Source organism: Dendrobates tinctorius, unplaced genomic scaffold, assembly GCF_039654945.1.
Source record: "Dendrobates tinctorius isolate UK_male_01 unplaced genomic scaffold, ASM3965494v1 ptg000037l, whole genome shotgun sequence".
Taxonomy (NCBI): domain Eukaryota; kingdom Metazoa; phylum Chordata; class Amphibia; order Anura; family Dendrobatidae; genus Dendrobates; species Dendrobates tinctorius.
In genome coordinates, this window is record NW_027361705.1 from 23917979 (window position 1) to 23931128 (window position 13150).

At 45.2% G+C, this 13150-nt stretch overlaps 1 protein-coding gene and 1 long non-coding RNA gene across 2 annotated transcripts; both read right to left on the reverse strand.

The window, feature by feature from the left end:
• Nucleotides 1-3157: 3157 nt before the first annotated feature.
• Nucleotides 3158-9261, reverse strand: LOC141088118 (uncharacterized). The gene is made up of 6 exons (XM_073574062.1): nucleotides 9244-9261; nucleotides 5300-6018; nucleotides 4399-4464; nucleotides 4072-4113; nucleotides 3850-3908; nucleotides 3158-3298 (listed from the first exon to the last, which is right to left on the reverse strand). Exons 1-5 carry the CDS (start codon nucleotides 9259-9261, stop codon nucleotides 3857-3859), a joined length of 897 nt encoding a protein of 298 aa, XP_073430163.1. The 3' UTR covers nucleotides 3158-3298; nucleotides 3850-3856.
• A 1185-nt stretch (nucleotides 9262-10446) lies between these two features.
• Nucleotides 10447-12522, reverse strand: LOC141088057 (uncharacterized). Its single transcript, XR_012231827.1, has 3 exons — nucleotides 12042-12522; nucleotides 10675-10719; nucleotides 10447-10488 (listed from the first exon to the last, which is right to left on the reverse strand). It is a non-coding gene; the product is annotated as an uncharacterized lncRNA (long non-coding RNA).
• Between the last annotated feature and the right edge of the window lie 628 nt (nucleotides 12523-13150).

The window sequence follows — 13150 nt, forward strand, 5'->3', positions numbered from 1 at the left end:
GTTTCAGTATACCACCCTACCCGCGCCCTCCGTTCTGCTGATGACCTGAGGTTAGCATCAATAATCAGAACCTCCCACTCCCGTCTCCAAGACTTTACACGTGCTGCGCCATTTCTTTGGAATGCACTTCCCAGGTCAATACGATTAGTCCCTAATCCCTACAATTTTAAGCGTGCCCAGTAAGCACATTTATTCAGATTGGCCTACCGCCTCAACATATTAACCTATCCCTGTGTGGCACAGTCAAAAGTTTTACCATAACCAGGTTCCCCGCATCATGTTCCCACATGCTTTATGCATCCATTAGCCTCTATGGCTGGTCCATACAACTAGGGCAACTGTTACCACCCACCTTTCGTGTCTACCTTTTTCCTCATAGATTGTAAGCTTGTGAGCAGGGCCCTCATTCCTCTTGGTATCTGTTATGATCTGTGTGATTATTGTTATGCTGTAATGTCTATCGTCTGTACAAATCCCCTCTGAAATGTAAAGTGCTGCGGAATATGTCGGCACTATAGAAATAAAATGTATTATTATTATTATGGGGGAGTGCTGCCTTACATTACCGTCTGCTTATTGGGGGCTGCAATATACTATACTACGTATATTGAGGACTCTCTGGTGTGTTATACTATATGCAGGCTGTCTAGGGGGCCATCATACAGTGTGTAGATTACAGTAAGGGGGCCATCATACAATGTGGATTTTACAGTGAGGGGACCATCATACAGTGTTGGAGCCATCATTGGGGGATACTAAGGGGTCAGTATATATACAGTGAGGGGGCATTATACTGTGCATAGGGGAGCAGTACAGGGGGGATACTCAGGACATTATTAAATGTAAAGTGGGCACTTATTGTTATAGGGGAACGCAGGTTACTGTGACTGTCAAACGGGGCACATAGAGGGCATTACTACATTCTAGGGGACAAAATATGGGCACTGTTTTCTAGGTCACTTGCACCCGGCATTACTGTATTATAGAGGGATGCTTTAGAATTTAGAGGGCACACAGAACCACACAATAGGTGCAGTAATAGGGACACATACGGCAGCAGCGGCTCAGCATTGGGGTATCAGGTGCAGTAATAGGGACACATACAGCAGCAGCGGCTCAGCATTGGGGTATCAGGTGCAGTAATAGGGACACATACGGCAGCAGCGGCTCAGCACTGGGGTATCAGGTGCAGTAATAGGGACACATACGGCTGCTGCGGCTCAGCATTGGGGTATCAGGTGCAGTAATAGGGACACATACGGCAGCAGCGGCTCAGCACTGGGCTATCAGGTGCAGTAATAGGGACACATACGGCAGCAGCGGCTCAGCATTGGGGTATCAGGTGCAGTAATAGGGACAAATACAGCAGCAGCGACTCAGCATTGGGGTATCAGGTGCAGTAATAGGGACACATACAGCAGCAGCGGCTCAGCATTGGGGAATCAGGTGCAGTAATAGGGACACATGCGGCAGCAGCGGCTCAGCATTGGGGTATCAGGTGCAGTAATAGGGACACATACGGCAGCATCGGCTCAGCATTGGGGTATCTGGTGCAGTAATAGGGACACATACGGCAGCGGTGGCTCAGCATTGGGGTATCAGGTGCAGTAATAGGGACACGTATGGCAGCAGCGGCTCATCATTGGGGTATCAGGTGCAGTAATAGGGACACAAACGGCAGCAGCGGCTCAGCATTGGGGTATCAGGTGCAGTAATAGGGACACATACGGCAGCAGCGGCTCAGCATTGGGGTATCAGGTGCAGTAATAGGGACACATACGGCAGCAGCGGCTCAGCATTGGGGTATCAGGTGCAGTAATAGGGACACATACGGCAGCAGCGGCTCAGCAGGATGAGGGGTTTGTGCAGGTTGGGGATACATGGTGATGGGGCTGGAATATTAGAAGTGAAACGTGTCAATTATTTTATATTTATTTATATGCATCTCCAGTTGGAGTACTGAGGGTTTTGTTTTGCTGTATAACTATATAATTTCACATTTTTTTACTTGTGGAATCTGCATAGCGATTATTTCCTAAATTGTGTTTTTTGTGTTGTGCCTCTGCTCGGGTTCTGTAGGAGGACCATTGGATTCGTAATGTATCTTATGCTATTTTTGACTGTATATTAATTACTGCTGGTGTCTTTGTCCAGGACGCGAACTTGCGGTGTTCCTGCGGTGGTTCTTCTGAGCGATGGGTCCTGGCTTTCTTCTTCGGCGGTCAAATGGATATATTCCCTCTGACGCCTATTTTTTGAACTAACAATCTCCTCTTCCCCTTTAAAAGGTTATTTTTACCCAAAAAAATGATCCTTTCTATAATAATCTACAATATCCTCTTTTAAAATATTCCCCTCTATTACAAATGGCTGAATGGTATAATTTATATTTTCATATTCCCTTTCTATATATCAAAATTATCTCTGACGAAAGTCTCAGTTATAATATTGAATTATCCTTCTCTTCTCTAAAATTTGCTTTTTGAATGTAACCTTAGATATAGATTCATCTCCATACGGATATTTTTTTTGTCTTCTAATTACTGATAGTCCTTTACTATGACATCATATATATATATATATATTTTTTATTGTTTTTAAAGAATAAGTTTTCTCTTTTGAAATGCTTTCACAATTATAAATATCTGCATGTCAGTATGTCGACAGCGATGTCATTTCTCTCTGACAAATCCATCTTTGTATACTCACACGCATATTATTTATACTTTTTAATTATGACGTTTTTTTCAACAATAAGTGATGATGGGTTTCTCCTTGGATATGATCTCGGCATAATATCGGCCCCAGTCTGGGAGTTTGCGATGTCTTGCGACTTTCCCTCACTCTAGAGCAGGGTTCCCCAACTCCAGTCCTCAAGGCCCACCAACAGATCATGTTTTCAGGATTTCCTTAGTATTGCCCAGGTCATAATTGCTTCACCTGTGCAATACAAAGGAAATCCTGAAAACATGATCTGTCGGTGGGCCTTGAGGACTGGAGTTGGGGAACCCTGCTCTAGAGCTTCGAACAGAAAAAATCCCCCTCCCTTTTTACATTGTCTTCCTCTTTTTTATATTGTTTGTACTGGGAAATTGATTTATTTTACATGGTAAAAACGATCACTTTATATTCATAATTATTAATGAACACAGTTCACTTAGATTTTTTAAATATTTATTAATTTTTTAATGTGTTTCTGCTCCGCAGGTTCTCGTCCATATCTTCTCTTTTGGAGAAAGCTGGGATCCACTCATTCATTTTTTTTCTTTAAATAATTTTTCAGTTGTTACCCGTTAATCTGTGAATAGAAATGAATTGATGATTAAGAATGGGATCCTTAATGTATATGTTTAATTCTATACCGATAAAGACGTGTTAACCTTTTGTCAACCATGAACTCTGACATCATGCGTCATTTGATCGTTAGGCGCCATTTTTTGAATTTAGCATGTGCTTAAACCTTGCAAGCACCTTGTCTCTTCATATTGTATGTGGTTTTTCCTGACGAAGGGGTCATTGGAACACCGAAATGCGTTGAATAAGCAACTGGAATATTTCAATAATTTCTGTAATTAATCTATTGCGGCAGCGCGGAGATAATCCACACTTCCTACTAAGCATATCTCTTCATAAGGTCGTGGATCGACCTGTGGATCTGCGGCAGCCGCCATCTTTACATGCCTGTAGTCACCTGCACCAGGTGAGCAGTTTTCTTGGGGTCTCATCTTTGTGATACGTGGGATAAGACCCTATTGCGCTTTGTGTCTCCCCTCTTTCTTTTTCTATATATAGCAAACTGATGATACCGCTTAGAGTTTGTAAATCTTTCAATAAAAAAATTATACTTACGTTTTATTTATTGTGTTCCCGCTCTGCTGAAGCAGCAGGTAAAAGCTCTGAGGAGCCAGCTGTATAGAATGGAGAAGAAAGGAAGGGAAGGTGTTGGTATCTTCCATTAAAAATATACTGAACAATATAGTATAAAGGGAAGACACAAAGTATATCTACCCATATTATGGGCCTTAGTGTAACAACATGTCACATGCTACAATGGGGGAAGCTTTTCCTTACTTTGTTGGACGTCTCTCTGTTTCTTTTTTATCAGTTTTGCTGCTGGAGAAAAAGAAAAAGTGATCACAAATAAATATAATAATCAGGAACAAATCCTAGTATCATAGGGATACAGACAATAAATATAATGTATGCCCTGTCTCATATACTTCACCACATCATATAGATTGCTAATTATTAGCTCATTGAATACATTTCAAATGCACTTGCAAGCGGACTGATCTGCCTGTGTAACTACCAGGACAAATCATTGTATAATTTTGCATCTAGAAGACAGCGTTTAGGACATAAGGGCACATCCATTTGTGGGAAGGGTTAAATACTTACATGTTTTTGATAGTAGTCTGGTTCTTTCTTCTAAAGCATTTTGGCATCCACCATTTATGTTTGTGTCTTAAAAAATTCAAACAAACAAATTGAGACTCAGACAATTCACATCATCATTCTGATCAGTCTATGAGAATTTATACAGTGATATTGTCCTATGTAATGTCCTATGATAATGTCACAATTAGTGATGGGTGAACCTCTGGATGTTTGGGTCCTGCGTGTTATGCCAAACGGTTAAGAAAAAAGCTCGGTTTGGGTACCAGAACAGTACCCGAAACCGAACCTAGACCCCATTCAGATGCATGGTATGCCCGAACACCCATTGTTTGCCATGCTGTCATTTGCAGCACAGCACAGCAAACACTGTCTGTGATCAGTCAGAGAGCTGCGGTTTCCAACACCAGCTATGAAAGTTTACCTCTGTTCATAGAGGCGTCGGCTGATTAGAGAGTACTATTCCCAGCAGCCTACGCCTGCTGCCGCTAATAACAGCGAGATCAGGTGTCGTTGATGGGAGTATTCATCAGTCAGTGCCTGCACTATAAATAAATACAATTTTTTTAAAAAAATGACGTGAAGTCTTTCTATTTTTGATTACCAGTATGGTAAAACTGACAGCTGCGAGCTGCAACATTTAGCTGTCAGCTTTAGCAAAGCTGGTTATCAACAATAGAGCGGTCCCAACGGCATTTAAAAAAATAATTAAAAAATATGGAATGGGATCCCCCCATTTTTAACAACCTGCCAAGAATTAATGCTTAGGAAGCCTATGGATAAAGTTATCTGACTGGATATAACTGCTATCCATGTCTTCTTGAGTACATTTTTTTCCAGGAGACTCGGAGATGTTCTAGGAGTCTTGGCGAATACATTATACTCTCACTATCTGTCTACTTACAAGCTGATATCCTCATTGCTGCCTTCTGATGTGGCATTAAACTTATCCACCTCTTCTTCCTCCTTTTCCTCCTCCTTCTCCTCCTTCTCCTCCTCCTCGTCATCCTCCTTCTCCTCCTCGTCATTCTCCTTCTCCTCCTCGTCATCCTCCTTCTCCTCCTCCTCCTCTTCCTCGTCATCCTCCTTCTCCTCCTCCTCGTCATCCTCCTTCTCTTCCTCCTCCTGCTGCTCCTCGTCCTCCTCCTCGTCATCCTCCTCCTCCTCGTCATCCTCCTTCTCCTCCTCCTCCTCCTCCTCATCCTCCTCCTCCTCATCCTCCTTCTTCTCCTCGTCATCCTCCTCCTCGTCATCCTCCTTCTCCTCCTCCTCCTCATCCTTCTCCTCATCATCCTCCTCCTTCTCCTCGTCATCCTCCTTCTCCTCCTCCTCGTCATCCTCCTTCTCCTCGTCATCCTCCTTCTCCTCGTCATCCTTATCCTCCTTCTCCTCCTCCTCCTCCTTCTCGTCATCCTCCTTCTCCTCCTCCTCCTCGTCCTCCTCCTCGTCCTCCTCCTCGTCCTCCTCCTTGTCATCCTCCTCCTCCTCGTCATCCTCCTTCTCCACCTCATCCTCCTTCTCCTCGTCATCCTCCTCCTCCTCGTCATTCTCCTTCTCCTCCTCCTCGTCATCCTCCTTGTCCTCCTCCTCATCCTCCTCCTCCTCCTCGTCACCCTCCTCCTCCTCCTCGTCACCCTCCTTCTCCTCCTCGTCATCCTCCTTCTCCTCGTCATCCTCCTTCTCCTCGTCATCCTCCTTCTCCTCCTCCTCCTCGTCATCCTCCTTCTCCTCGTCATCCTCCTTCTCCTCGTCCTCGTCATCCTCCTTCTCCTCTTCATCCTCCTTCTCCTCCTCCTCGTCATCCTCCTTCTCCTCCTCCTCCTCATCATCCTCGTCATCCTCCTCCTCCTCCTCGTCATCCTCCTTCTCCTCGTCATCCTCCTTCTCCTCCTCCTGGTCATCCTCCTTCTCCTCGTCGTCATCTTCCTTCTCCTCCTCATCCTCCTCCTCGTCATCCTCCTCGTCATCCTCCTTCTCCTCCTCCTCCTTTTCCTCCTCATCATCCTCGTCATCCTCCTCCTCCTCGTCATCCTCCTTCTCCTCCTCCTCCTCGCCATCCTCCTTCTCCTCGTCATCCTCCTCATCTTCCTCCTTCTCCTCCTCCTCGTCATCCTCCTTCTCCTCCTCCTCCTCCTCATCATCCTCCTTCTCCTCCTCCTTCTCCTCCTCCTCGTCATCCTCCTTCTTCTGCTCATCATCCTCCTTCTTCTCCTCCTCGTCATCCTCCTTCTCCTCCTCCTCCTCCTTCTCCTCCTCCTCCTCGTCATCCTCCTTCTCTTCTTCCTCCTCCTCTTCCTCACTATTGGATATATAACATAGACATTATTTAGCAATTCTCGTAAACTGCCATTGTTTTTACAATTACTCATTTTATATGAGAAATTTCTCTAAAAACTTCTGAATTTCTATCCATCGTCACTGTTATCCTCCAGTTGCCAACTATTAGCAGAATGAAGGCTGCAATTTATAGTAGACTGTGTATGGAGGACATAAATGGTTTCATAAAACTCCCAGGCATGATCCGTAAAAATCTCTCTAAGAAAAAGTGTCCGTGTTACTGTCCGCCATGTCTGTCATGCCGCAAGATGCCTGGAGCAATGTGCACGCGCGCCTTACCTCATGGCTGTTGCTGGGTAACCATCCATCTCTGTCTGGTTCTGCAATCCGCTGTATTCCTGGAACACCTAATCATGTGACTTCTATGTTCCAGCCCTGCTCTGACTCTGCAATCCGCTGTATTCCTGGAAACCCCTGATCATGTGACCTTTCCTATGTTCCAGCCCTGCTCTGATTCTGCAATCCGCTGTATTCCTGGAAACCTCTGATCATGTGACCTCCTCTATGGTTCTACCCAGGCTGTTCTAGCGATGCTCTCTATGATCCTGGAGGATCTGAACACAAAGTTCCTCCAGGTCCTGACCCGGAAGTACTGGTGCTATGGTGCTATATCAGACCGCCCCTCCCTATGGTCAGGGCCTGAGTATCGTGTTGCTTCCCTGCATGGCTGCTTGGCCTGCTGGGTCGCTCCTGTATTCTGTGCCCCTACACTTTGCTCTGTTGTGCGTCTCTGCACACGCTCTGTGCTTGTACTCTGACTCCTGTCTCGTGCCATGTCTTGTGTTGTCTCTCGTGCCATGTTTGTCCTTGCCTTGCCTTGTGGTACCTCCGCTGTTCTCTGCTTTAGCCTGTTTTGCCATGTCTGGTCTTTGCTATTCTGAGCCTTGTAGTACTTCTCATGTTTCTTGTCTCTGCCTGGTTTTCCGTACTCTGCCCTTTGGTGCTCTCTTGCACATTTCCACGCTAATCCCAAGGCTCTGCCTTGGCCCGGCTCTGGGCTTCGGCCTACGCTCCGCTGCTAGCTCTGTTCTTGCTCTGACCTGGCTCTGTTTCTGCCTATGTTCCGCACCCTGTCTTGCCTTGTTTCTCGCCTAGCCTTGTCTTGTTTCTTGCTTTGTTGCTTCGTGTGCCCTTTGCATGCACCTGGCCTTCCTAGCCTCCTGCTTGTGCCTCAGCCGTGCCCGCCCTAGTCGTGCCCGCCTGCTTGTGCCTCAGCCGTGCTCGTCGGTCAGTGACAGCTGTGTCGCCTGCTATGCCTCAGCCGGGTTCGCTGGAGTCTGGCCCGCCTGTTAGTGCTGCAGACCAATCAGCTAGCCAGTGCCCCAGCTGTGCTCTCTGTGCTTCCTTGCACTTCACGCTGTTTCTGCACTGTGCTCTACGTGCTCTCTATAGCACGCGCAGGTCCTCGCCTGCCCTTGGCATACCTCCCCGTGCTGCTCTAAAACTACGCGCAGGTTTTGCCATGTACCCTGTCGTGCCCTCTAGCACGCACAGGTCCTAGTCTGTATCATGTCTTGAATCCTGACCCTGGCGTGCCTCTCTGCATGCGCAGGACTCTGCTTTTAAACTCTGTCCCTGGCATGCCCCTCGGCATGCGCAGGCCTCCGTCCGTGAACCTGACCCTGGCGTGTTCCTTCGCAAGCGCAGGACTCTGCTCTGTACCTTTCTCTGGCGTGTCCCTCTACACGCGCAGACCTCCGTCCTTAAATCTGTCCCTGGCGTGCCCTTTGCATGCGCAGTCCTCCGTCCTTGAATCAACCCTGGTGTGTCTCCAAGCACGCACCCTGCCTTGATCCCTGGATTGCCTGCCGGATTCCCGAAACCTGCCGACCGCTGCCAGAGGTCCAGAACCAGATGACTGCGGCCTGATGTCCGGACCTGATTTCCGTAGCCTGATGCCTGGATCCTGTCGGTCGTTGCCAGTAGTCCGGAGTCCGATGCCATCGCACCCTGTCTTGGATCCTGGCGTGTCTCCTTGCACGCACCCTGCCTTGGACTCTGGCGTGTCTCTCGGCGTGCACCTTGTCTTGGACTCTGGCGTGTCCTAGCATGCATCCCTCCTAGGAACACGTGTGATCCCTAACTCGTACCCTGCCCTGGACTCCAGTATGTTTTCTGCACGTGTTATGTCTGAACTTTAGGCGTGCCCTTGCACGCACCTTGCCGTGTTTCACCGTTGGTGCCCTGCATCTGATTCTCTGTTTTTGCCTTGTATCTGATTAAAATGTGTAACCACGTTTGCTGATGAAATCCTGTGACTTCGCTTTATGTTTCGTTTCCTGTTCGCCCTGTTGCTAGACACTCAATAGTGTTTCCCTGAGCCGGCCGTCTGGTCCAGCTGCCGTGGTGGCTCACCCCCTTGGTCTTGCCCCTGACACTCCCTGTACAGGGGGTGGGTTCTCACTAGGTTCGCTTGCCCTAGGTGGGTGGGTGCCACGGCCCAGAGGGTCCACTCTAAAAGGAAAAACGACTCAGCGTAAGCTGACGCTCGTCACACTCACAGCAACCAACCAGATCACTGCTCTTCATTTTAAAGGAAATTGAGATGTTGAAATCTGGATTCTGATTGGCTGTGAAGGGTCACACTGATACTTTGTCTTAGAAGAGTATTTATACATGAGCGTGCCTGTGTCTGCTGATGGTGGCACAGTGACAATGAGGGGATGTGAAATCTTCATGAATTTCCAACTCTTTCTTACATCATTTCCCCTTGTAGATACAGTACATTGATTATGGCAATAGTATATCTGTGGGAACAGCTCAGAAATATGACTCTGTTTATAATGCCAACTTACAAGATGGTCTCCAGGGTAGGCGCACGGGATGCTCCTCCAAATTTGTTTTTCCTATAATAGAACATACAGCTCTGGTTAGAATCATAACACACTGGCTCATCATCTGCGGCTTTTTATAAGTCACTTTCCTTATATGTCTAGTGGTATTTGTTGCTGTTTTAGCACAGAATTCATCAAAATAATGTGCGTGATTCATGAATTTGTCGCAAAGTAAAAAATAGGCTTTTTTCGTCTTTTGAACTGCGTTTGTGATGTTTGGTCTCATATTTTGGAGTCCTGAAAAACACACCAGAGGGAGGAAGAAGGAGACTAGAGACAATATGTGCCAAATCAGGTGAAAATATCTGGAATTGTTAAAAAACAGCCACAAAGGAGCAAAAATTAGAAAAAAGGCAAGCACATGTAAAATTGACTTAAAAAAGGTGCAAATAATGAAAAGGGTAAAAAACAACAAAAAAGGTGCCAACACACAAAAGTAGACATAAAGTGGACACAAAGGTGGTGATGAATCTGGGCCACGATCTATATAACTTGTCCGTCAGATAACAGCATGGACATAACCTCCAGAATCTCTCCAGCTCTGCCATCACATAGATTGTGCTACACAGAAGGATGATCCTTTAATCTCAGGCTCCAAGACAACATTTGGTTGGTCAAGAGTCCGGATAAATTTGGGGCATTACTGTAATTGGCTCCTGACCGTATTGTTATTCTACGAATAAAAGGGATGAGGAACAGTATGAAGAATTAATTTGGGTCTAAGTTCTTTATTATTGAAAGCAATGTCATCCTTCTTATGGAAACAGTGTAAATGCCCCTGAGTGGGAACAGTAACGCCATGATATCACCACCATGGCGTCCTCCCCTTATTGGGACACATACTACTCCTATATGAATGTGGAAGATATAATAAGATACATTCTCGAATTCTACCTCCCATAGCTCTATGCTGACTCTCCATCTATTAAAGAAAAAGAAAACAGAATGAATAATATTACACATACACAGTCACCATGATGGTAGGAAGAGGAATGATACTATTGAGCCTTAATATAACCAATGCAGACTCATAGCGAACATCTCTGTGGTGGATCATTACAGGGAGAGTCCAGGAGGATCAATAATCCCAGTTATATGATATACATACAGCTCAAGCAGGAACTCCTTGTACTCCTCTTCTAACGTCATCCTACTGAAGAGAAGGAAGACAATTAGGAATTATTGTATCTGCTCCATAGCTGATAACAGATCATCAATGGTCACTAAAATGTACAACTGTTGTATGTCACAAACCTGGCGTAGTGTAAGGCCCTGTTCACATGTACGTGTCTCCAGGGCGTCTGGTAGCCGTTTTCACCCGTACTGGAGACATATATCCACGCGTACCCATTACAACCTATAGGGCTGCTCATATGTCCGCGTTTTACCAGCAGCACAGATGACAGAGGCCAATAGCAGTCTATGGGTCCATGTACAACACATATAGCACACGAATGGCATCCATGTGTCATCCATGTGCCGTCCGTGTATATTTAACACTGCAAAGTATAGAAGCTTTGGAATTGATTTTTATAAAGCCATACTGGAAAAAAACGGATGTCACATGGATGGCACACGGGTGACCCACTGACGAATCATTGATGATACACTGATAGCACTCGGGTGACACTGGGGACACACTAATGACACCAAGTCATCGCCAACTGTGGTACTTTACAAATCATTAAAATGTAATCTTTAATGCAATACTAGAAAAAATATTTATACAAAAAAACACTAATTAGAGTAATATGGGAGTAATTACTCCTTTTTAATACTATTTAATTAAAGTTTATATTTTAACAATTTGTAAAATATCACAATTGGTGGAGAATTGGTTTCTAAATAGTGTGTACTCTAATAACACAATAACGCTTTGAGCTTTCTCAAGGATGACACACTGATGGCTCACTGATACTACACTGACAGTACACTGATGGCACACTGATACTACACTGACAGTACACTGATGGCACACTGATACTACACTGATGGCTCACTGATTCCACACTGACAGTACACTGATGACACACTGACAGTACACTGATGACACACTGACAGTACACTGATGACACACTGACAGTACACTGATGACACACTGACAGTACACTGATGGCACACTGACAGTACACTGATGACACACTGATGGCACACTGATGCAAAACACTGATGACACTGATACTATTTTTTCCGGTATTGGTATTATATGGACGTGTGAAGGGGCCCACAATTTCCTCCCACCATGAATGAATTTCCCAAAATTTGGACACTGTAAATCTGCCACATCTGAACTTGCCCTTCGGCTAATGCTCGGCAGTAATAGAGTCACCCGGTCATTCTGACATGGAGCTGCAATGTTTCCCTGTGGGAAGCAGAATTGCAGGAGATTACGGGTGACATGGAAGGTGACTCTCCGCCATCCAGTGGCCCCAGTCTATCAGAGAAATTGCAGATTTAGGGTAAGTAAGCATTTACCTCATTCTCCTCACTAGATTCTCGCTCATAAACTATAAAATAATAGAAAAAGAAGAATTATAGCAGACATTGTATTTCATTCCTGTTTTGATATTTGTAAAGAATTGCAGGGATTAACTACATAACGATTCCATTATTAAAGGGAAGTGATGTCCTGACATTACAGGGTTAACACCTATAGATAAAGGAGAACCTATCAGAACATAATAAAGGGCACAAAAAAGAGGCTAATACGTTTCCTTCCACTTTACTCCCGACTGCAGCCCTCTAGTGAGTGTCCCCTCGGCAGGCACCATGATGTCACTGTGTGATGTCATCCCATTTCATGGATTACTAATCCCCAGTAACAGCAGTAACTGTCAGGAGTGACAAAAACCTACAACCAATCCCATATTCATGAAATAGGGTTTTAAGGGATTGTGCAGGACTGGAAAAACATAACTGCTTCCTTCTAAAAACAGCGCCGCACCTGTCCACGGCTTGTGTTTGGCATTGTAACTCGGCTTCATAGAGATGAATAGAGCTGAACTGTAATACCGGATACAACCAACAGACAGGTTTGGCGCTGTTTTTTGAAGAAAAGAGACAGAATTTTTCAAATCTTGTACAACCCTCTTAGATTCTTTACCTTAAATCAAAACTTTATCAATGTAATCACCTAAATATAAAGCACATAGCCTCTTCACAGAGGAAGAGGACAGGAGTTCTAGAGCCACCCATTAGAGGAGGCAATCCTAAAAGTCAATATCGGCCCTTTCATGAGCCTTGGCACATGACTTTGGATAGGAAACCAAACCAGAAGCTGCATTTACAATCAAGTACTTTGGATTTTTAACTCCTTATTAGCACAAAGCTATCGCCAATAGGTGGCGCTAGAGCTCTTGTCCTCCTCCTCTGAACAGGCACCCTGCATATTAAAATTCCCAGAGGAGCATTACTTGGCCTATAAGTCTCCCCACACCAACTTGGCGCCTCCACAAGGGACAACGTTACCCCTTAGACCCTCTAAATGTTATGTAACTGTTACAAAATGGTAAAAATTAAATATTTATGGCAGTTATTTCTATATTCCTAATTATACCTAATCTATACATTGCACTGTATTGTTC

Coding starts and splice junctions, on each gene's coding strand:
- LOC141088118 (XM_073574062.1), bottom strand. Junction 4,465..5,299: donor AGCAATGAGGATATCAGCTT/GTAAGTAGACAG, acceptor GAATTTTTTAAG/ACACAAACATAAATGGTGGA. Junction 4,114..4,398: donor CAGACTACTATCAAAAACAT/GTAAGTATTTAA, acceptor CTTTTTCTCCAG/CAGCAAAACTGATAAAAAAG.